Source organism: Cibotium barometz, chromosome 50 (assembly GCF_041138505.1).
Source record: "Cibotium barometz isolate CiBa-2024 chromosome 50, ASM4113850v1, whole genome shotgun sequence".
Taxonomy (NCBI): domain Eukaryota; kingdom Viridiplantae; phylum Streptophyta; class Polypodiopsida; order Cyatheales; family Cibotiaceae; genus Cibotium; species Cibotium barometz.
The window spans coordinates 37,636,433-37,661,381 of record NC_141095.1 but is presented as its reverse complement, the minus strand read 5'-3'; the positions used below and the strand labels follow the sequence as shown (position 1 = coordinate 37,661,381).

Genomic DNA, 24,949 nt, shown 5'->3' with positions numbered 1-24,949 from the left:
TCAAGAAATGATATGAATTGGTCGTGATTTGACTTGCTTGTGAAAAGACTCGTATCATTACAAGCCCCTCTCTTGACTAGAATTATAGCTGGGCACTTCAAAATTTATTTTTTGGTATGGTATTGCCACTTATCACACTCTCCTGTACTGCACCCACTAGAGCCTGAACTAATGCATATCCATGTACATGCCGGTACAGCGTATACGAACCTTGGGACAAGGCCAGATAGAGGACCTACTGAGAAAAAAAGCCAGACAGAGGACTGTCTAAATCGGCAGCTAACGCCTTTTCCACTGCTTTTGCAAGTTCTCTATGGATCAGTGTGTTTCTGGAACAGAAAAGTACATGTACATGTGTGTGTACATACATATACATATGTACAAGAGACGGATATTTGACCACCATGAGCACATCAATTGAAGAAAATCATATGGCCAGCATTATAAAAACTAGTAAAAATATTGCAGAATTTATTTCAATTCCCGTTTTAGGAGCTCGATGTCCCGAGCTACCAATTGCAGTGGCAAACACTTGTGCAGGCTTACCCGTTGAAGTTAAGACAGTCACACTTGAGGAACCTGCATGAACATCAAGAGACATAGAATAAGTTGGAAAAGTTAAATGGCTACTCTTAAAAATGATGATGGGTTTCCGTGGGTAGTTCTTCTCTTGATTGTTTGGGAAGACAATCCCACAGTTTATATGTACTCTTTTCTTATTGTTAATAAAAATACATCTTCACTTTAAAAAAATGATGATGGGTTTAGCAATTCCATACTTAATTCCTTTTTCCCAAGGTTTTTCATATTAGACTCTTACAGTTATAATCAGCCCAGCCTATTTGTTGGTTTTCAAGGTCATAGACAACCAGCTTGTTCTTCAAAACTAGGTCTGTCAGCAAAACAACAAGAGTTAGCTCAAAAAGAAAGGACTCTCTCATGAAGAAAAACAAGGGTGAATACCAATCTATTTATTTCCCAGTTTAAAAACAACAACAACAAGAAGAACAAAAACAAACCTCCCAAGATTGTCAAGTCAGGGTTTTCAGATGTTGAGGTTTGAAAGCCAATGCAAAAAGTGTTGTCCTGCAAGGTTCATGAGGTAGAAAGGATGGATGATACAATCTTTAACTATATGATACCATGGATATATAAAAAAGAAAGTAAATTAAATAAAACATTAATACAAAAAGGGAGACGAGGAGACCTAGCCAAAACAAACCCTTACCCTCGTTGTTTGGACCTGGAAGAAGTAATCATGAGGTTGTACTGTCAGGGTTGATCCGCTCTCAAAAGTGAAGGTCACCGAAGGATAGTCGTCATCCAAACTGCACTCCAAAAAGGCAACAAAAGCTCTAGTTTAGGAGGCTCGGTATGTAACACCAACGCTTAACGCGAAAAAGGCATGAATTTTGAATCATTGTTTCTATAATAACGGTCAGCATCAGCCTACCACATGCAAGTACATGTTAAGAAGATTTTGGCAGCATAAAGGCTAAGAAGGCAACTGACCTGCCATGATGTATAATACATACAGAGTCCTCACCAGGTATCTGTTGGAAATCTTGAGACATCAATATCTGCAAAAACAAAGAAACCCGCTTAGTTTTGAAATCAACACATCTCACTATCACTTTTGCAATCTTGTTTTTGCCACCTCTTGAAGCAGAGCCAGATAAGCTGACTCCGCAATATAAGTCAGCGTCGTCCCGCTATCAAAAATAGTGCCAGCAAGTTGCCCACTTCCATTTGAAGGCGCATCCATTTTAAGAGACTGACCTTTCACCTCGATGCTCCTCAAGTTAACATTGTAATGCAGCCTGTGAAAAATCAAGAGTTATAGAAAGTTTTTTTAATATATCCATTATTACAAACGAACAACAGAGTTCACTCCAGAATAATGAGTGATCTGAAGGAGAGAAAGATAAAAGGGGAAAAATCATTTTTTTCTCTCCAATAGATTAGTTTTTCTCAGCCAGACCAGAAATCAAGAACTATGAATCGCATCGTGTGCAGGTTTATGTGCAGCCATGCTTTTAAGAGTCTACTCAACTGGTTGCTCCGTATAGGAGTGTAAGCCAACCCAGGCTCCTTTACTTCCCCTATCACAAGAACGCCGCCACCGCCTCCTTCCCCTTCCAAACAATGAGCAAAAATTCGAGGAGTCTTTCCTTGCATTGCCAATTGCTGAATTAATGACATGTTTGATTGGCCAAGTCCTAAAATGCCATTCAATGCCTGATCACGGTTCTTCGATCCTCCATTTGCAAAAGTTGCACACCTGATGTCACAAGCAGTTCAATAGCAAAATTATTTTTCAAAGGAATGAAATCCGGTCTAGCAAGCTTTATGAAGTTGGCATGCCTTCATAGAAATCAAATAAGATGGAATTGCAGCAGGAAGCAAGCGCTACAACACACCTTCCTGCCGTGCTACAACACACCACTGAATAAAACATGACACTAAGCAGAAGAAAAAGTAACCTAATTGAATCACACATGTACAACAATTCTAAAAAGCATACAACCTAGAATGGTCACCATAGGGATGTAGGATGGCAATTGTTGATGAGGTAGAGAGGGTAAGTTGTTCTCTTGAGTTGTCTTTGATATGAATGCATTATTAGAGAGTTTCATGGAACAAGAATGTATTCTTAGAATGGGGGATGTACCTGCATGAATTTCACAGATTATGTTGTGCAGAGATAGTTTCCTTTATAGTTTGACGTGGAGGAAAAGCATCACCATTTTGAGCACTACCCATAGCTAATGTGTTCACACACATTTAAAAGAAGGGCTGGACATTTTCTAGTGTGGGTGCCCATAGTATTAAACATGTATTAAGGTTTTATAACCTTTGAAAAAGGTTTTGCATGAGACATTTTAGTATTATGTCCCACGTGGGTGGCTGGCTGCACTTTCTCTCCATCGCCTGCTGGCTGCACTCTCTCTCCATCACCTGCTTTCCCCAAAGGCTGAATTCTGTTCTGTACCCGCCTCCCAGCTGCTGCCCGCCTATTGTACTTGCCCTGTACCTGCTGCTGCTGATTTCCCACGTGCTGTGCTGAATCTGTTGTTACTGTACCTTGTACCTATTGCAAGTACTATACCTGCTGTACCTTGTACTTGGCTGATTGTACCTACTACAAGTACTGTACCTGTTGTACCTTGTACTTGGCTGATTGTACTTGCTATGAGTACTGTACCTGTTGTACCAAATTATACCTGCTGTACCAAGTGCCTCATGTTTCTTCTTTGTGTAAATCTAAAATTTGTTAAATTAAGTTCACAGATTTCTTTAAGTTTTGTGCAGGGCAAGAACAAAGCATGTTTATGCTGACCATGCTCAGGAAGCTTTCCTAGTGTGGTTAGTTTTTCCCTGTGTGGTGGTGCTAACCGCGCCCTCAGAACTTCTGAGAGCTAGTGAAGGTTAGACACACTAGGGAATTTGGGAGCAAAGCTTATCTGGGAGAACCAGGCAATGTTCCCTCCGTGGTGTACCCCTTTGCCTGTGTTAGTACGAGCGTGCCTGTTGGTGCACGGTCCCGGAAGACCCAATGAAGGGGGGAGTGTGCTTGTGATTTGAGACTTCTTCGACTGTCCAGACTTCATCAACAAGAATCCAATTTGTTTGAGTTATATTCACTCCATGTGAGGAGAAATCTGGCCTATTGGCCCGTGACACTTGTACATATACATACTCCCTAAACCTGTGGAGATTCTATGTGTCCAATGCCTTCGTGAAGATGTCAGCCACCTGATCCTCTCTGCTGACATATACCAGATCTACATCTCCTGCTAGAACCTTCTCCCTCACAAAGTGATAATGCACCGCAATGTGCTTCGTTCTAGCATGATATACTGGGTTACTCGCCAACTGTATGCTGCTCATTTTATCACAATATATGACAACTGTCCTATCCACGGGCTCTTCCATGTCACCAAGTAGCTTCTGAAACCAAGCCACCTCACAAGTTGCCATAGCAGCACCCTTGTACTCTGCCTCTGTACTCCACAAGGCAACTGTTGGCTGCTTCTTACTGCTCCAACTCACAGCAACACTCCCAAATGAGAACATAAAACCACTGGTAGATCTCTTGTCTGCAATACTACCAGCCCAATCAGCATCTGTGTACCCATGCAACTGTATCTCTGTACCCGCCTCATAGAAAAGTCCATAATCAACTGTGGACTTTATGTACATGAGGATCCATCTAGCCACATCCAAGTGTAGCTTCCTAGGAGCCTGCATAAACTGACTCACAAGTCCAATAACATAACTCAAGTCTGGCCTTGTAATGGTCATGTAAATCAAACTACCCACTGCGCCTGTATGTAGTGGGATCCTCCAAAAGCTCACCTGTATCTGCAGAAAGCTTTGTGTTCTGCTCCAATGGCATTGAAATAGGCTTACAACCTGTCATACTATACTTGGACAACATGTCCAAGCCATACTGCCTCTGCAATAGCAAAATGCCATGAGGTGATCTCACCACCTCTATGCCCAAGAAATACCGCAGCTCACCCCAATCCTTCATCTCAAACATCTGCTTCAAAAGCATCTTGACATCATGTATGTCTGCATCACTATCACCAGTGATAATTAAGTCATCCGATAGATGGCTAATAGCATGATCCCTCTATCTGTCTTTTTCACATATAGTGAAAAATCTCCATTGGATATCTGAAATCCAATGGTAACAAGATACTCCCCGATCTTGTTTGACCATGCTCCGGGTGCCTGCTTCAAGCCAAGGCTTTGCGTAACTTGCATACAAAATCTGGATGTGTATCACTCTCATAACCTGGTGGCTGCATCATGTACACTACTTCTTGCAAATCACTATGCAAGAAAGCATTCTTTACATCCATTTGATGTAAAGACCAACCCTTCGCTGCAACCATAGCAATGATAGCTCTCACGGTTGCCATTCTTACAACCGAGCTGAATGTCTCCTCCTAGTCTATGCCATAAGTCTGCGCATAGCCCTTGGCAACCAATCTTGCCTTGTACCTACTCACTGAACCATCAGCATTGTGCTTGACTTTATACACCCACTTACATCCAATTGCCTTCTTTTCCTTAGGCAAAGGCACTAACTCCCATGTTGCATTTGCATCCAATGCTGCCATCTCCTCATCCATGGCATCTTCCCATTTCTTATTTCCAACTGCCTGCTCAAAGCAAGTGGGCTCAAACCTCCTGTATTGCTTTTACCATGTAAGCATAATGATGGGTTGTATATCCATCATATCTCAACCTGTCAACAGGGTATCTAATCCTCGTAGACCTACGTATACCTGGATCACTGCCAGGTGTCCTCAAAACAGCCCTGGTTCTCCTTACACCAGGAGTAACCACAGACGGAATGCCAAGCTCCTCATCAAGGTTCTACTCAGAGCCACTAGATACAGAAAGTCAGCATGCTCTGGAATCTTTGAAAAAGAGGCATAGCGAGCCAACTCATGTATCTAAGGGTTCTTCTCGGTCTCATTCCCGTTCTCATTCTCACGCCCATATCCATACCTGAAATCATTCTTCCTCATCAAGTCGCAATTCTTCCACTCACTCCCATTCTCATTCCCATACTCACACCGTACTTGGAATCATTCCCCTTCACCTAGTCGCAGTTCTTCTACTCATAAAAGCAATTCACAACACCATTCTACAAGCCATGTTGAAGCCAATATTGGAAAACCGTCAAAGAAATTGAAGACTTTCAAGGTTGGGGATAAGGATATCAAGTTTGAATCATATAATAGTAAACAGGATATCAATAAAGCTTTATCTTTTATTAGACAATTTAAAATTGCATTTGTGAATGGGAGTTTTACAGAAAAATCTAAGCTTTGTATGTGTCTACTTATGTGGACAAATTTTGGGCTTTTTTGCTTACGGTAACTCCTTTTATGAAGATCTCTCATGAAAAAAGATGCAGAAGTTTGAGAATGAGCCTTAAACTCTATCTTAATAGTACTTTCCAGCATATGATGGCGTTAGCCATGATAGCTGAAAATTTGCATACTAAGGGCACCCCTAGAAAGCAAGAGTTCAACTCATACAAAGCTAAACAAAGGGCAAATCAAGAGTAATTCAAGGCTGGACAGCCAGCTAAAGGCGGAGAGAAAGAGCCAAAGAAGCAAGGGTTTAACAAAAAGAAGCTGTGGGGTAAGAATAAATCAACTCGTTTGAATCAACTACTTAAAGCAGATTGAGAGTAAGGAAAATGCTTCCATTGTGGCAGTAAAGACCACGTGAAGCGGGAATGTCCTCAACTACTAAAAGAAGAGGCTACTCACGGAGCCACACCTCCTCCAAATGCGGTGCCAAAGGTACAAGGCAATACCTCAACTAATCTGAACAACGATGCATTGCTTAAGGCTTGGTGTAAATTGCAAAATAAAAATGCTTTGTTTTTATTTGATCCTAGTTCTACTGACAATTTCATTTCTATTGAGATGGCAAAAGCACTCAAGTTACATCCTGAGCAGATGGGATTAAGTATGCATGCAGAGTCCGCTTTCCAAGGACTAAATGCACATGTTACACTAGTGGTTGGCAAGCTTCGCATACAAATTGGTAATTATGGTGATCATGAGGAGTTCCTCATAGGTCCTACTTCTTCAAGATATGATGTTTTACTTGGCATGCCTTGGCATTCCAATGCCAAATTTTAAAGAGAAGAATCTTACTTTTTCTCACAAGGACAAACAAGGTTGTATAAAATTTAAATGCAGGCATTGAAGGTGCCACTTGTAGGCATATGCTCACTTATGGTAGTGCTATGTGTGAACAAGGCTTAACCAAGGGCACTTTTTCCCATGTGGTTTTTCCCCTTGGACATCAAGTGTGAAAGGACACTCTAACATATAATATTTTGTACTTCTATATTATATGGATGTGGCACACATGCAAGGGTTGACTTGCACTTTGTGGATACCACACTTTTGGCTCTCTCTCTCTCTCTCTCTCTGTCTCTTTTCTGTGTGTGAGCTTCTCTACCTTGCACCTAACCCTAACGTGCAGGTTTGTGTGTGTGAGTGTGTGAGTCCAACACCCAACATTTGGTATCAGAGCTGGGAGCTGGGAGCTGGCCCTGATATTCTGCTGCTGGAAAAATTCCTGCGAAATTCCGTCGCCACTGTGTTTTTCCGTCGCCGCTGTGTTTCCGTCCGTCGGATTCCGTCGCCGTTTTTCCGTCCGTCGGAGCTCAGCCGTCCGGCAGCCAGAGACGGGCGGCACTAGTGGGGAGCCCACCACCACCGCCCAGCTCGCGGGCGGTTCTTCCACCTCCAACCGGCACCCGCTTCCGTCGCCGCGCCCAGGCACCTCTCCGCTACGTCGCAGTAGCCGCCGGCCAGCGTCGTCTCAACCTGCCGCTCCGTTTTCCGGCCGACCACTTCCGTCCACGCCCCTCCGTTCAGGCCGACTCTACTCCGTCTCGACCCACTGTCGCCGTTTCTGCTCCGGCCGCCGTCCGTCCTCCACCGTCGACTCCAGGCACCGGCGCGCTCGCCCGTCGCTAGTCCAAGGCCGTGCGCCCTGCTCGTATTGCTTTCCTACGCGCATTTGCGCCTCTCGCTGGGACCCGACAGCTGCACAGAGCCCGCCTCTGGATCGCCCGTTTCTGCTGGTCCGCCACCGTCCAGAGCACATTTTTGCTGGTCCGCCACCGCCCAGAGCACGCATCCGTCCTCTGCATCGACTCTCTCCAATGCCTTCACCTGCAACGACTCCCTTCAACAAGGTCTCTTCCCGGCTGCCCAGGTACCTTTGTTTCAGCAAACAAAAAAAAAAAAAACCAAGGAAGATTTGAAAGATTGCAGGTGGTGGATTAAGGCAAATTGGGGGATTTCTCAATTTTAGGACAATTTAAAGAAAAGAAATTGGGCATGTTGCTTTGCCTGCAATTTGGGGGTTTTTGAAATTGAGGTCAAAATCAGCAAATTGAACCTCTCTCATTTGCAAAAATTTGGGGGTTTTCAAAATTGAGGTCAAAATTGGCAAATTGAACCTCTTTCACTTGCAGAAATTTGGGGCTTTTGTGAAAATTGGCCAATTAGATGCACATTGAAGCAATTGGAGTGCATAAAAATTGGGGATTTTCTGATTGGAGCATGTAATTGGGCATTACAGCTGCGATTTGACGCGTATGTATACACATTGGGTGTAATTGGACAATTTGGTGCAGGTTTACACTTGCTTTGGTTTGCAGGCATACATTTGCACAGGACATTTGGTTGCCTGGCAGTGCACATTGGTGCTTGGTTTGCTTGTAGATATATTTTGTTGACATGGCACAGAATGCTACAGATGTATTTGGTGTGCTCACCCAGGAGGACAAGCTGGATGGATCTAACTACTCCCTCTGGAGTTTCATGATCCGTAATTTGCTGGTAGCCAAAGGGCTTTGGGGCATCGTGTGTGGTGATGACACACGCCCACTTACCATACAGCCAGCCACGCCTCAAAGGGGAGGTGCTCAAAGAGCTCCTGATGTAGATCCTGCTCCCACACAAGAGCAGAAGAGATGGGACTCTAGAGATGCACAGGCCATGTCATTGATAGCCCTTTCAGTGAAAAGGACCATTATTCCGCACATTCGTTCATGCAAGACATCGAAGCTTGCATGGGACACATTGGAAGCAATGTATCAAGTACGCAACGAGGCAAGAGTTGGCTACTTGAAGAGGCAATTGGATCTTCTTTCTATGGATGAGGGTGACTCCATGGCAAATCATCTCACCAAAGTGAAAGATTTGCAGGAACAATTGCTCAACATTAATGAGGTTATCCCAGACAGACAGATGGTCACCAACACTCTTCATTCTTTACCGCCTTCCTACTTGGGCTTTCACACCTCTCTCAACCTCTCGATGAGAGGAGGTGGTGATCCCGTCACTTTTGAAGAGCTCGTGGGTTTACTCTTGCAGGAAGAGCAAACAAGAGCAAACATATCAAGCAACCGTGGTGGAGAAAAGGCATTTACAGCCAAGGATAAGGGTAACGCAAAGAGCTTTAGGCATGGGGGACAACAGTCTAGCAAGGCTGGTCATGGACAGCCCTCTTCTAGTGGTGAAAAGTCTAACAAAGGGGATGCAAACAAGCCCAAAAAGAAGGGCAAATGTCACTACTGCCATAAGCCTGGACACTACATCAGTGAATGTAGGAAGCGGATTGCAAAAGAGAAAAGGAAAGAAGCAGGCAATGCAGTAGCAGACTCTTCGGATGACAAAGCACAGCAATCAGCTAATGTAATCCAGGAAGAGTACACTTTTTTGGTCACATGCACTAGTGACACACCAAGTGCTTCAGACACTGATATGTCTTGCATTGCATCTGACAGACAGAATGCATCATGGTATTTTGATAGTGGTGCTTCGAGCTACATCACTTCATGCAAAGATGTATTTCAGCACCACTTGGTTTATGCTTCAAATGGCCGCACTGTATCATGTGCAGATCATACCACATATCCAGTAAAGGGAATTGGTAATGTCATACTTATTGCAGCCAATGGTGTCAATATATGTATGAAAAATGTATTGTATGTTCCAGGAATAAAGAAAAATCTGCTCTCCGTCTCAACCATAAACAACCAAGGTTTAAAGGTTGAATTTGAAGATGGGAAGTGTTTGGTAAAAGACCCATCAAAGGGTTATGAAATAGTCACTTCTGGAACACGATACAAAGGCTTGTATAAGCTGGACAGCTATGACAAGCGCACTTATGATGCAAATACAGTGGCTGCCCACACTCCTGCTATGCATGATGCAGAGCTATGGCATGCTCGTTTTGGGCATGTAAATTTTCAGAGTTTGATGCTTTTGCAGAAACATCATATGGTTGATAATATGCCGCCTCTTGAGTCTCCACCAAGACATGTATGTGAGGACTGTATTTTGGGAAAGATGCAACGAAAACCATTCCCCAAAGATGGAGCTGTTAGAGCTGAAAGTAAATTACAGCTCATACATAGTGATGTATGTGGTCCAATGCGGACACCATCCATAGGGGGGCATCTTTACTTTGTCACATTCATTGATGACTACTCCAGGTTTGCTTGGGCTTACCCTTTGAAAGCAAAAGCAGATGTGTTTACATGCTTTCGACACTTTGTAGCAATGGCTGAAAATATGTGTGCATGTAAAGTCCAAACACTCCGCTCAGATAGAGGTGGAGAATACATGTCAAATGCATTCAAGGATTATATGCTTCAAAAGGGCATCAGACACCAATGTACTGTGCCTTATACATCGCAGCAGAATGGTGTAGCTGAAAGGAAAAATAGATCTCTCATGGAGATGGCAAGATGCATGGTGAAAGCACAAAAGTTGCCTCACAAATTTTGGATGGAAGCTATAATGTGTGCAACTCATGTGTTGAACAGGCGTCCAACAAAAGCTTTGAAAACCATAACACCATTTGAGGCTTGGTATAGCCGAAAGCCAACAGTGGATTATATGCGTACATTTGGGTGTTTGGCATATGCACATGTGCCAGAACAACTCCGAACAACGCAAGATGACAAAGCAATTAAATGCATTTTTGTGGGCTACAGCAATGAAAGCAAAGGATACCGTCTTTATAATCCAACTACACGAAGAATTTTTGTGAGTAGAGATGTGGTATTTGTTGAAAATTCAGAACAGCCCATGGTCAGCTTGTATAAAAGCAATGATACAGGCATACAGGACATGTTTGATGGACTTTTACCCATTGCAATTAGGGGGGATTCAGATCAGCCAGCCCCTACACAAGAAAATCCACATGTAGAACATGTGGACCAGCCAGCCATTCAGCCCCCTTCTATGGAAGAAGTGGAAGATCTTGTCAGGGAAGAGCAAACAGCCATAGACACAACCAAGTCAGTGCCAAGATGGTTGCTGAAAACTTTGCAAGAAAGCAAACTTGCAGCTCCTCTCACGGGTAGAACAAGGGCTAGTTCCAGCCATGCTTTGAATGTACATCGTGGGGAGTCTGCATTCGCAATGGGTGGTCTCTTTGATTCAGAAGAGCCTTCTTCTTATGAAGAAGCACATGAGAATGAGCATTGGTTGCAAGCTATGCAAGCTGAAATTTCTTCTATCATGAAGAACAATACATGGGATCTTGTGGAATTGCCTAAAGGCAAGCATGTAATTGGAACAAAGTGGGTGTACAAAGTCAAAAGAAAGTCTGATGGTACTATTGACAGGTACAAAGCAAGACTTGTGGCTAAAGGCTACTCCCAGAAAAAGGGAATAGATTATGAAGAGACTTTTGCTCCTACTTCGAGAATGACCACAATAAGATCAGTGATTGCATTGGCTGCCCATAAAGGATGGAAAGTGCATCAATTGGATATCAAAACTGCATTCTTAAATGGGGATTTACAGGAGGAAGTATATGTAAATTAGCCCATTGGTTTTGTAGTTCCTGGTGAGGAACATAAAGTATGCAGGTTGCACAAAGCATTGTATGGGTTAAAGCAAGCTCCAAGAGCTTGGTATGATAAGATACATGCTCATCTAACCAGCCAAGGTTATGAGAATAGTCCAGCTGAAAGCACATTGTATGTGAAGAAAACCGATGCCGATATTCTCATAGTCATCTTGTATGTAGATGACATGCTCATTACAGGTACAAGCAAAGCACAAATTTCAGATTTCAAAGCTGATTTGAAAGCTGAATTTGATATGTCAGATTTGGGGCCTTTACACTACTATCTCGGCATACAGTTTATGCATACAGATGATGGCATTGTTATGCAGCAAACTAAGTACATAAAAAGTTTGCTAAAAAGGTTTCACATGGATGAATGTAAGCCCATTTCTACTCCGGTAGAACCAGGTGTACGGCTTACTATGCATGATATTGGAGAGCCTTTTGAGGCCGGCCTTTATAGCCAGGCAGTGGGATGCCTCATTTACTTGTGTAACACGAGGCCAGACATATCTTTTGGAGTGTCTTTGTTGAGCAAATTCATGCACAGCCCAGGCACAAAGCATTGGCAAGCAGTCAAACGCATTTTTCGTTATCTTAAGGGTACCCTGGATCTTGGTTTATTCTATCCCGGGGGGGCAGCTTGCAGCTTTATGCATACAGTGATTCAGATTGGGCTGGTGATTATGATACTAGGCAAACCACCAGTGGGAATTGTTTTTTTCTTGGCAGTTCATGCATATCTTGGTTGAGTAAAAAGCAACCCACTGTTGCTACATCTACTTGTGAGGCTGAGTACAGGGCAGTCTTTACGGCTACAGTAGATTGTGTATGGTTGAGGAGACTATTGGCTGATCTTCGTGAGTGTCAGCAGACACCCACCACCATTCTCACTGATAGCCAAAGTGCTATGGCCATGGCACGAAATCCAGTATTTCATGCACGTACCAAGCACATAGAGATTCATTATCACTATGTCAGAGAGAGGCTACATGCAGGGGAGATCAGTTTATCTTATTGCCCTACACAGGATAATGTTGCAGATCTATTCACAAAGGCTTTACCTCGAGAAAAGTTTGAAGCTTTCCGCAAAGCTTTGGGCTTACTCTTATACAGAGAGTGATCTGCTACCCTTGTATAGGTTCACACTTCCACTACAGGGGGGATTTGTAGGCATATGCTCACTTATGGTAGTGCTATGTGTGAACAGGGCTTAACCAAGGGCACTTTTTCCCATGTGGTTTTTCCCCTTGGACATCAAGTGTGAAAGGACACTCTAACATATAATATTTTGTACTTCTATATTATATGGATGTGGCACACATGCAAGGGTTGACTTGCACTTTGTGGATACCACACTTTTGGCTCTCTCTGTCTCTCTCTCATTTCTGTGTGTGAGCTTCTCTCTCTCTCTCTCATTTCTGTGTGTGGCACACATGCAAGGGTTGACTTGCACTTTGTGGATACCACACTTTTTGCTCTCTCTCTCTCTCTCTCTCTCTCTCTCTCTCTCTCTCTCTGCCTGCCCGTCTTTTCGCCCTTCCCTCTGTTCGCCCCTTCGTCGGCTCCCCCCTCTTCGCTGCCCGCCTATGCCCCCCCCCCTTCCGCTGCGCTCCCGCCCTGCCCCCCCCCCCCCCCCCCCCCCTCGTTGTTTGCCTGCCCGTCTTTCCGTTGCTCCACCCACCCTTCCTCAGGCCCCCAAGGCAGCAACATAACTCTCTTCTCCTCTCTTTCCCCTTTTCCCTACATGACTTGAACCCCCCCTGTTGCTGCTGTTTTGCTCCTGTGTCATGGATTAATTTTCAGTCCATTGGCTGTGGGAATGCAAAAAGTCATGACCAAGACCGGGTTTAAAGAGGAGCTCGTGAAGGTGGAGGACAAGCTCGGCACAATTATCAAAGAAAACAAGAAGATGGTCGACTCTTCCATCACCGCAATCATAAACCGCCTCTCCAAACTCGAGAAGGGATTTGACAAAATCCAAGAGCTCGAAGAGAGATTTTCCAAGCAAGAGGTTGAGATTTCAGCTTTAAAGGAGGAACTAGTGGAGGCCAAATTGCATGCTAAGAGTCAAGCGGCTGAAATCTCAGCTCTCAAAAAAGAGTTGGCAGCCACTTCAAAAAGCAATCTTGAGGATGGAAAATTTCAGCCCTCCTTTCTTGAAGAGCTGAATACCATCAAGGAACAAATGAGGATCATTCGAGAGGAGGAGGAGCAACATAAAGAGAAGACATCTTCATGGGTGGAGGTGATCACAAAGACACAAAAGAAGATGGACGAGGCGGAGAAATGGATCGAGGTCGCCAAGAAAGGGAAAGGTAAAGAATTGCCACCCATCCCCACTCCCACCATCATCAACATGACCCTTGAAGAGGAGCAAAGGAGGAAGACCCGGGCCTTACATGTACGAGTGTCCGGTCTAAAAGACCGTGATGATGCGGAAGGGGAAACCAAGGAGCTCTTCTCTATGATAGGCATTGAAGCCACGCACACAAAGGCATGGAGAGTGGGAAAGAAGAGAGAAGGTAGTGGTGGCGAATCTTCTAAGGAGAGAGCACTTATCATTCGTTTCCCCTCCATGGAAGCGAAGAAGGACTTCTTGAAGAGACGTCCTACACTCAAGAAGACGGGAATATTTCTTGGAGATGACCTCACACTCTCGCAACTTGCCCACATGAAAGAAGTTATGCCAGAGATAAGGGCAGCCCGAGAGAAAGGGAAAGTCGCCTTCTATAGAGATGGTAAGAGTGGTGATTATGGAGAGGCGCTCTTCATGACAGCGCGAGACTTATGGGACTACACTCAAAGTTGCTACTTGGAATTGTAATGGATCTCTACGTCTTGATGTAGGGGCTTTTGAGGATAGTTTCACTGGGAGGGACATCATCTTCTACTGTGAGACGCATCAGGCTCCTGGACAGTCCATGCCACATGTTAGTGGATACCGATGGGAGACAGCTTGTAGACAGGAGACTCGTTCAGAGCATAGAGGACGGGGCTCAGGAGGAGTGGCAGTATTGTTTAGAGAGGAGCTACAGCCACTGATACATATAGTCCGCAGAGATGAGCAGGCTAGGTACATGTGGATTAGACTGAGGGCAGGGACGGGCAGATATCTCTACATTGCTATATGCTATTTTGCTCCTAGTACATCAGTGTATGCATCACCTAGCGGGCAGTCTCCCTTTTCTATTTTGGATGATGACATTTGGGAGTTCTCCAGGGATGGTGACATCATTCTCCTGGGGGACTTCAATGCCAGGACCGCCCATAACCAGACAGTATTTTATGATACCTCAGAGGAGATGTTGAGGGAGCTTGATGTTAGGGATATGGGCCTATCTAGACTCTCACAGGATGAGGAGCATACAGTGTATGGGCGGTATTTGATAGACATGGGGACTGCACATGGATTGACCATCCTGAATGGCCTACAGAGATTCCCGACATTGGGCAGTTTCACTTGCTTTCCACATAGGCATGGTGCTAGTACAGTGGACTATGTTATGGCTCAGCCCAGTCTCATTCCCTCTTTTCAGGATTTTATGGTAGGCACTAGGCCGGTTGGAATAGCAGTGGATCATGCTATCTTGTCCTTCACTCTTACATTTCAGTTCAGCACCGCTCCATTGGGACAGGTCTCCACACACACTCGTTACACCTTTACGAGGGAGACTGACACCGTGTACACGGATGAGATATACAGACGCTTATGTGCCGAGGAGCCAGGACGGCCATTAGATGAGCTCACTCAGATATTGATAGATACGCTTCATGCTGCAGCATCAGAGGCATATCCCCATAGTCAGCCTACACGGAGACGATCTGGGAACATGCCCCAGAACAGTTGGTATGATGAGGAGTGCAGAGAGATGAGGATCAGATTACAGAGAGAGGTGCTCATGGGTGTTACCACTCACAGACAGTCACGGATTACCTTCCGGCACCTAGTGCGACGGAAGAAGAGGGCTTATCTTGCTCAGTTAGAGAGGGATTTGTATCAGTTATTTATGAGTCAGGACTCAGGCGAGGCATGGAGACTATTCCATGAGCATTCACCATCACCAGCCATTACCTCCACAAAGATTTGGGGTGAGTATGCAGCATCCCTGTACACAGCCCAGCAGGCCAGCCGCCCCTGCCAGACCCATCGGAGCCATGCCCAGAGACATGTGCTTTCTTTACTGCTGAGATGGTAAGGAAAGCTATTGACAGGATGAGGACTGGGAGAGCATATGATCATGATGGTTTGGTAGCAGAGCACTTTATTCATGCCAGAGATATGCTTGCAGAGCTTATTGCTATGATGTTTAACCGAGCCATGTGTGAGGGTTTTCCTGAGACTTGGAATATGTCCACGATTGTGCCTATCTTCAAGTCAGGGGATCCCATGCTTCCTGGGAATTATCGTACCATCATGATTGGTCACACATTGGCTAGATTATATGCATCTATTCTTGAGCAGGAGTTGAGTAGATGGGCAGAGAGAGAGAGGGCATACGTGCATCAGGGCAGGCAGGGTTCAGGAGAGGTTTCTCCACTCTTGACCATATCTTGACACTCAGAGCTATTATTGAGGAGGGCAAATTATATGGCAGGAGGATTTATTGTTGCTTTGTGGATTTCCGCAAAGCTTTTGACACAATACCGAGAGCCAGACTGATGCGCAGACTATAGGAGATGGGAGTGCCCACAGAGCTGATTTGGGGAATCATGGCTTTATACAGGACAGTTGTGGGACAGGTACGTACTACTCAGGGTATATCTGAGATGGTTCACTCCACTATTGGGGTGAAACAGGGCTGCCCCCTTTCTCCCACCTTATTTGGGATGTACGTGGATGAGGTTTCAGACTATGTAGAGCGAGAGGGTGACAGAGGAGCACAGCTAGCAGGGACATGGATTCCGCTGTTATTGTATGCTGATGATATTGTGCTGATCTCAAATTCTCCAGAGGGGATGCAGCGTCATTTGGATGCATTGCACACCTTTGCACAGGACAGTGGATTGTTTGTTAACCTTGGTAAAACCAAGGTGATGGTGTTTAACACCACAGCACAGTGGGTTAGGAGGTCAGTACCCACCTTTACATATGGTCAGGAGACAGTGGAGTATACAGATGCATATACTTACCTTGGTGTGGTTTTCAGTGGCCCACTATTTTCCTTGAGGAGAGCAGCGGAGACCAGATTGACCAGAGCTTATGCAGCATTGGGGAGACTAGAGAGGATGTGTTCGCAGGTTCAGTTTCAGGAACCTCGAACAAAGCTCTGGCTCTTTGACACTTTGGTCACTTCAGCCATGCTGTATGGAGTGGAGATATGGGGACCCTCAGTAGATCACCACAGCCGAGCTGGTAGCACTGATGGATGGAGACATATGGAGAGGCCCTTGGTTTCTATGATTTCCTGGATGATTAGGGCCAAGGCCTCCGTACCACATGATATTATCCGTGCAGAGATGGCTGCTCCCCCATTGGTAGTAGGGGCACTCACTCGATCAGTCTCCTTTATACATAGCACTTGGGCTCTCCCTAGAGACAGATATGCTCGCTTAGCCCTGGAGTCTTCACGACAGTTGGCATCACAGGGAGACGGATCATGTTGGTATGCACAGATGACAGCTTGGTTCCAGTTGCATGGCTTTAGTATGGAAAGGCTACCTCCATTTCAGTACTCCCTGGATGCACCCTCCCTCTCTCTCACACGGGCAAAGATTACCAGACATATCAAGCAAGACTTGATTCAGCTGGACACTAGGAGGACATGGGTACAGCCGACACAGGAGCTTGGTACGAAGATGGCTTTCTATAGAGATCATCTTCTCCAGCTCACGCAGGATGGGTTTGTGATTAGACCCAGCTACATGGATACTCATCTTTCTCATGGGGTACGGTGTGCTATTGGTCAGATGCGCACATCCTCACACCAGCTAGAGATTGAGACTGGCAGATTCAGAGGAGTACCAGCTGAGGCCGAATTTGTCAGCTATGCCAGATGGAGCCAGAGACAGTTACATTATATATGTCACTGTCCAGTATATTATGAGATACGAGTGTTGGAAATAAGTGCTCACTAGGAGTACTTTTAGTCTTGGTCATCTCAGTGTATGCCACGTGGCACCTCTATAATTGTCCCATAAGTGAGTCTACTCAATCTTGTACTTCTCACCTAAAAATTGTAGGTGTCACATCAATAATCAATCAATCTTGTGTCTTGTCTACACTCATCTCAAGGTATGTCTAAGCTTTGTGTTTCCTCTTTAGTCTTGCTTTCATTTCAGTTTCAGTTTCAGCTTTGTCTCTACCCCATTTCTCCTTCATGGTATCAGAGCAGGTTTATCCTGGCTCCCCTCATCCTTGCCTCAGTCTGCTGCAGCCATAGCTGCGTTTTTTTTTCTGCCCGCCACAGAATTCTGACCGCCCCTGTTTTCATCAAGTTCTGCCTCACCATACTCCAGTTGAAGGGTTCCTGTTTCTTCCTGACGATGTTCTTCATCTACTCCATCAGCATAAGGCTCTTCATTATGGTGCGAATCTTTTCCTTCAGCTGGGCGACTCTTTCTCTCGATGGCATCTCTCTAGGTGCAGCCCGTGCTGCCCCTACCCTCATCGCTGCCCTGTTTGCCTCTGCTCCGCCTGTTGATTCTGCTCCAGCTTGCAACTCAAGATCTGCGCCAACAACTGCTCGTCTTCGCCTTCTTGCTGCTGCGGGGGTTCATCATGGTGCTGCCGTCTCTCTACTTGAGCTTCCCCGCCATATCTCTGTCGCCATGACTCAGCTCCAGCCTGCTGCAAATCTGCGCCATCTTCCCCTGGACCGCGCCCCCTTCTACGCCTCTGCCTCTTCATCTCCAGCAAGGCCTGCGCTGCATCTGCTCCGACATCTGCATCTGCTGGAACTGCCCGCTTGTCTCCTCAGCCTCTGGCCGCTCCTATCTGCCACGTCATTCTCTCGTTGCTGTGTGTTCGTGGAGCTGCTGTCTATACCAGGCCGGGTGCTGCTGTTCAGTCAGTTTGTGCCTCATCATCTTCTCCTCCAGCCTCCACTCCAACTTCCATGTCTCCATCTTCTACTCCAGCAACCTCTACAGCAGCAGCTCAAGGCGCTCTCCATCTAAGAAGTATTTTCAGTCTACTCTCTATTTCTTTTCTTTTTTTTCTTTTTTTTTAAAGAGAAAAGTTCTGAATTTCATTTACTTCTCTATCTTGTACGGGATTAGACACTGCCAAATCTGGTAAGACCTTCCCATCTCTCTCATAATTGTCTATGGTTTTCATGCTATCTACCACCATTGATCACCAATGATGTAGATCATGGGGTAATATCATGTCTATTTGTCTACATGGACTTATCTTTGTCCCTATCCAAGAGGCACCCCTGCATGGACTTATCTTTGTCCCTATCCAAGAGGCACCCCTGCATTACCCACTCTAGCAGGAGGATTGACCTTGAGGAGGGATTATCTATCAAGGTCCATCTCTCTGTCTATCTACAATCAGTCAGTCTCTCTGTCTATGTGTCTATCTTGTGTGATCTTACAGTCATATGTCTCTGACACTCTGTCTATCAGTCTATATGCCTATCTTTTGTGGATTAGTTACCCACATGTCTTTGGCATTTTGTCTATGTCCCCATTTATCCTCTATTTGTCAGTCTCTCTCATGTCTATCTGAAAGTCTCTCTCTGTGGGACCACTCTACTGGCTGATTGTCTCTCTCTCTGTATGTCTATGATCCACTCTTGTCCCTACCCTTGTGAGGATATCACTTGAGGAGGGGTGTCTCAGGATCTTTTGTCTCTCATGTCTTGTCTCTCAGTCTATCAGTCTTTATGTCTGTCTTCTAGTCTTGTCCATCTTGTCTTATAGCTTGTCTCTCAATCCTTGTCTAGTCTCTCTGTCTTGGTCTTATCTTTTGTCATGTCATAGTCTTGTCTTTTTGTCTTCCTCCTAGTGTCCACTTAAGGAGGGTGTTGGAAATAAGTGCTCACTAGGAGTACTTTTAGTCTTGGTCATCTCAGTGTATGCCACGTGGCACCTCTATAATTGTCCCATAAGTGAGTCTACTCAATCTTGTACTTCTCACCTATAAATTGTAGGTGTCACATCAATAATCAATCAATCTTGTGTCTTGTCTACACTCATCTCAAGGTATGTCTAAGCTTGGTGTTTCCTCTTTAGTCTTGCTTTCATTTCAGTTTCAGTTTCAGCTTTGTCTCTACCCCATTTCTCCTACAACGAGGCCGTTTTCACTGCCTGTTTAGAGAGGGTTTCGGACCACTTTCTAGAGTCATGAGATACCAGGATCAGAGATGCCTCGGATTATACTTGCTGGAGCTTCGTAGACATAGAGAGGGTCTCTTGAGAGGGAGGGGATCAGAGAGGGAGAGACACCTACAGAGGCAGATTACAGACTTCTTTCGACCAGAGATTGAGCAGTCAGGCCAGCAGGCATTGCAGCTAGCCCCAGAGTATAGCCGCACTAGAGGTACACTGATTGATCGGGCTATAGAGCTGGGGCGGTCCAGGCGTCCCAAGATGAGAGGCCCATCTCGACACCGGCGGAGACTACAACACAGGATCAGGACCATACTAGCACGGCATGGGAGACGTCCAGTCAGAGTACTCACCATGGAGGAAATTTAGGATATCCGCCATCGACCGATGAGAGACTTCTTTGGATAGTGATGTGTATGATGCTTACCTTTGTCGCTGGAGTTTTCCTCCCAGATGTTATCCATTAGGAGCTCCTAGTACCGTACTTTTCCTCATAGTTATTTCAGTTTCAGTTAGTTGTTTTTAGCTTTTCTTACACAGACATTGTATCAGATCCACCAATTGTTGTAACCTTTTTGGTCTCATAGGTCAGTTTGGCCTTTTGAAGACGTTAATATATCATTTCATTTCATTTCTACCTTGCACCTAACCCTAATGTGCAGGTTTGTGTGTGTGTGTGTGAGTCCAACACCCAACAATTTGTAGGCATATGCTCACTTATGGTAGTGCTATGTGTGAACAGGACTTAACCAAGGGCACTTTTTCCCATGTGGTTTTTCCCCTTGGACATCAAGTGTGAAAGGACACTCTAACATATAATATTTTGTACTTCTATATTATATGGATGTGGCACACATGCAAGGGTTGACTTGCACTTTGTGGATACCACACTTTTGGCTCTCTCTCTCTCTCTCTCTCATTTCTGTGTGTGAGCTTCTCTACCTTGCACCTAACCCTAATGTGCAGGTTTGTGTGTGTGAGTGTGTGAGTCCAACACCCAACACCACTTGTAAATTGCAAAATAAAAATGCTTTGTTTTTATTTGATCCTAGTTCTACTGACAATTTCATTTCTATTGAGATGGCAAAAGCACTCAAGTTACATCCCGAGCAGATGGGATTAAGTATGCATGCAGAGTCCGCTTTCCAAGGACTAAATGCACATGTTACGCTAGTGGTTGGCAAGCTTCGCATACAAATTGGTAATTATGGTGATCATGAGGAGTTCCTCATATGTCCTACTTGTTCAAGATATGATGTTTTACTTGGCATGCCTTGGCATTTTCATATGCTTCCAATGCCAGATCTTAAAGGGAAGAAGCTTACTTTTTCTCACAAGGGCAAACAAGGTTGTATAAATGTAGGCACTGAAGGTGCCACTATTCTAGTTGTAGGCCATGTTACCATCAAGAAAGAAATAAAAAATTCTGTTTATTCTTACTTGGTTTTTATCAAAGAATGTCTTCATGACTGGATAGAAGTAGGACAGATTTCTTGTCCCATTAGGAGGATTGTTTTGAGTTGCTTTACTTGGATAACTTCCCCCAGAGCATCCAGAGGATCATCGTATAGACTTGATCCCTGGGAACTCACCTCCAAATCAACCCCCTTACAGAGTAAGTGCAAGCCAACAAGAGGAAATCATGACACAAGTTAATGATCTTCTCAAGAAAGGCTTGATAAGGCCTAGCTCGTCACCTTATTGCTCAGCAGTGTTATTGGTGCAGAAGAAGGATGGTTCATACAAAATGTGAATTGACTATGGGGCTTTGAACAAGATAACCATCAAGAATCGGTTTCCAATACCGAGGATTGGTGATATCTTGGATAAGCTTCAAGGAGAATCTATTTTTAGTCGTATAGATTTAAAGAGTGGCTACCATCAAATACGAGTGGCCCCTCAAGATGTACATAAGACAGCTTTCAGGACTACATCCGGTCTATATGAGTATTTGGTAATGCCTTTTGGCCTTACAAATGCTCCTACTACCTTTAACCGAATGATGGATCGTATTTTCAGGTCTTTGATAATGTGTTAGTCTTCTCTAAGTCCGAAGAAGAACACAAGAATCATTTGGCCATCGTTTTTGAAGAACTCCGTAAGCATAAGCTGTATATTAATGCCAAAAAGAGTGAATTTTTCTTGGCTGAAATTCACTATCTTGGGCATATTGTTTCCAAAGATGGGGTTCAAATGGACCCCGCTAAGATTCAAGCTATTGTTGAATGGCCTATATTAACTTTTGTGCATGAAGTCAAAAGCTTTCTTGGTTTATGTTCATACTATCGTAGATTCATTAAACACTTTGCTCTTTTGGCTGGTCCCTTGCATGATGTCACCAAAAAGAAGATTGCCTTTGTATGGGGTAATATGCAACAGTTGGCTTTTCAGAAATTAAAGGATGCCATAAGTCATGGGTCGATACTCATTGTACCAGATTTGTACATACCTTTTATTGTGGAATGTGATGCATGTGGTGATTGCATAGAAGCAATGTTGAATCAAGAAGGCCATGCAGTAGCTTTTGAGAGCCGAAGGTTGCAGCATGCAAAATTGCATAGTACTATTTATGAGAAGGAACTAATGGCCGTCATACATGCTCTCACTATATCTTTCTCTTTCATATCTTTAAGCATCATGGTATGCCCAAATCTATTGTTGGTGACGAGGATCGTAGGACCACGAGCTTATTTTGGAAAGCTCTTTTTGACAACATGGGTACTAAACTTAATTTCTCCTCTGCTAATCATCCACAAACTAATGGGCAAAGCAATATAGCAAATTCACTGGTGCTAGACTTGCTTAGGTGCTATGTTTCTAAACAGAAAGCAGCATGGGAAAAGTATTTGCTCTTAGTCGAGTTTGCATACAATAACATTGTGCATTCTTAGATCGGCAAGGCAACGTTTGAAGTCCTCTATGGTAAAGTTGTACTTCCACCCATCCTTTGCACTAACGATGAAATCCTTGCTGTTGATCAGTATGTTAGAGATTTGGATTCCGCTTATGCACAGGTATAGGTAGCCATACAATGTTCTCAAGATAAGCATAAGAAAGCTGCTGACAAGCATAGGCGCAAAATGGATATTAAGGAGAGGGATTGGGTCCTCCTTAAATTTGAAAAGGCACGTCTCTGCAAGAGACCAGAGCAAGAAGGCAAGCCTATCAAGCTTGCTAGCAGGTTACTCAAAATTTCAAGTTACTCAGAATTTTAATGAAGTGGCTTTTTGGTTGGCTTTACCCAACCATTGGAAGATGCACAACGCTTTCCATATCAGTTTATTAAAGCCATATGTTGGAACACCACCCTTTGAGCCCAATTACAGAAGATCCACCAAAAGCGGATAAATTCGAGAAGGTGCATTGTAAAATCCTCGATTTTTGTGGCTTGTGCATGTGAAGCTCCACTTATACATACATACATACATACATACATACATACATACATACATACATATATATATATATATATATATATATATATATATTCTTTTAAAAAATAAAAAATAGAGGAGGTGGCTTGTGACATTGTCCATCCGTTTGAGAATGATAAGGTGATGAAAGAATTAGCTTAGTATGCAAGTAGTTCACTCGTGCCCTCGTTACATACCTAGTAGTTTAACATAAGCAAATATAAGAAATAATCCTCTTTTTCATGAAAAGTGCCACCAATGCATGTGCTTGTGCATCCCTACTATCCCACCGGGCTTGTTCTATTGTAAGAGGTGGTAAAGTGGATGCCACAGTTATATCTAAACTAGTATCACCATCCAAAGTACATGTATTACATTGCACTAGTGACATAGGGTGTGCCTCAATGCCAATAACAACAATACATTCATTGTCCTGAAATCTCTATCCCCCACAATTAACATTCCATGATGCTTAAAAACCTGTGACATAAAGATTCTGACCATGTGCTCAACTTTTATGATTTTCTGACAGGCAAGAAGTGAGCTTGCTTGCTAAACCTATCCACAATGGTCCATATTGCATCATTGCCATATTATGTACGAGGCAAATCCATGATAAAATCCAAGGTAAGGCTTTTCCATGGCTAGTTGGGAACCGGCAAAGGCTAAAGCAAACCAAGAGTCTTTTTGTCTATCAAATTAACCTTTTGACACGTGATACATGTGCGTACATAAGCCTCTATGCCCCTTCTTGTAAGCCCAGCGGGGCATGCCGTGACAGATTCAACCACGTATCCAAAAGAGAGAGAGAGAGAGAGAGAGAGAGAGAGAGAGAGAGAGAGAGAGAGAAGGGTTTAGGGAGCTTTGCACAGTAAACACACACTGAGCAGGGAACAGGCCCCGCCCCTTCTTTCAGGAATTTATTCAGGAACAATCCACGGGCTTTTCATGCGAGGACCAATACAACCAATGAATACAAAATCAAAAAAATATGTCAATGTAGAAATCCAAGTCGATGTCGATGTTGATGTCGAGCACACCACGGGGATGATCCAGAAGAATCTCTCACCGAGCTAGTACTAGATCCAATATCCAAATCCAAATCTAGATCCAAGTCCAAAAGCTTGTAAGCAAGGTATATCGGAGATAAGTGTGGACGAGGAAGCTTATGGGGGTCTGCTAAGAGTTTGTTGGCTCAAACTGGATATGAAGTAGTCCACAAGAAACACACAAAGGCGTCTGAACCATGGCTGGTCCACAAGGCTATACGGTATAGATAACTAATGGCGGTAGCTTTGGCAAACAATGGTGCTAGGCCAGTTATTATCGACGGCAGCCAATAAGTTGTGGTAGGTGACGAATAGGTGTGGCAGCACTGGTACAAGCGACGCAAGCTGCTGACACATGCGGCGCAAACAGCTAAAACTGGCGACGTATGCGACTGAAGCACCACAGGCAGATGGTGGTGGCGGAAACACGAGCAACAACTGGAGTTGGCAGGTGGCGTTGGTGGTTCAGCCCAACTATTTGGCGGCGCAACACGTGGTTGAAGGCAGCGCAGGCATCTGTTACATGGCAGCCCAACATGTGGCTGAACGCAGTGCATGCGTCAATTATAGGGCAGTGCATGAAACCGATCCCGTCAAGTGGGAAAGACTCCGTTGGACACCCACACGCTTAATAGCACAACTTTAAAACCACAAATTTGAAATGGACAACTTAATACAACTTGAAATTGAAATGAAATGAAATGGAAAGATGGACACCAGCACTGGGGCCGGAACGGGCCGACCCCCCCCTCAATATATGATATATTTATTGGGAGTATTTAATGA

The 24,949-nt window shown here is 44.4% G+C and overlaps 1 protein-coding gene across 1 annotated transcript in view; it reads right to left on the bottom strand.

Moving 5' to 3' along the window:
- Window positions 1-264: 264 nt before the first annotated feature.
- Window positions 265-24,949, bottom strand: part of LOC147610090 (aspartic proteinase 39-like) — a 114,330-nt gene continuing 89,645 nt past the window's right edge. The window contains exons 4-10 of the mRNA XM_086786669.1: window positions 2,054-2,281; window positions 1,658-1,820; window positions 1,513-1,580; window positions 1,229-1,328; window positions 1,020-1,086; window positions 821-892; window positions 265-579 (exon numbers count right to left, since the gene is read on the bottom strand). Coding sequence (XP_086642795.1) covers window positions 428-579; window positions 821-892; window positions 1,020-1,086; window positions 1,229-1,328; window positions 1,513-1,580; window positions 1,658-1,820; window positions 2,054-2,281 — 850 coding nt within the window. The 3' untranslated portion in view covers window positions 265-427. The remainder of the gene's footprint in view (window positions 580-820; window positions 893-1,019; window positions 1,087-1,228; window positions 1,329-1,512; window positions 1,581-1,657; window positions 1,821-2,053; window positions 2,282-24,949) is intronic.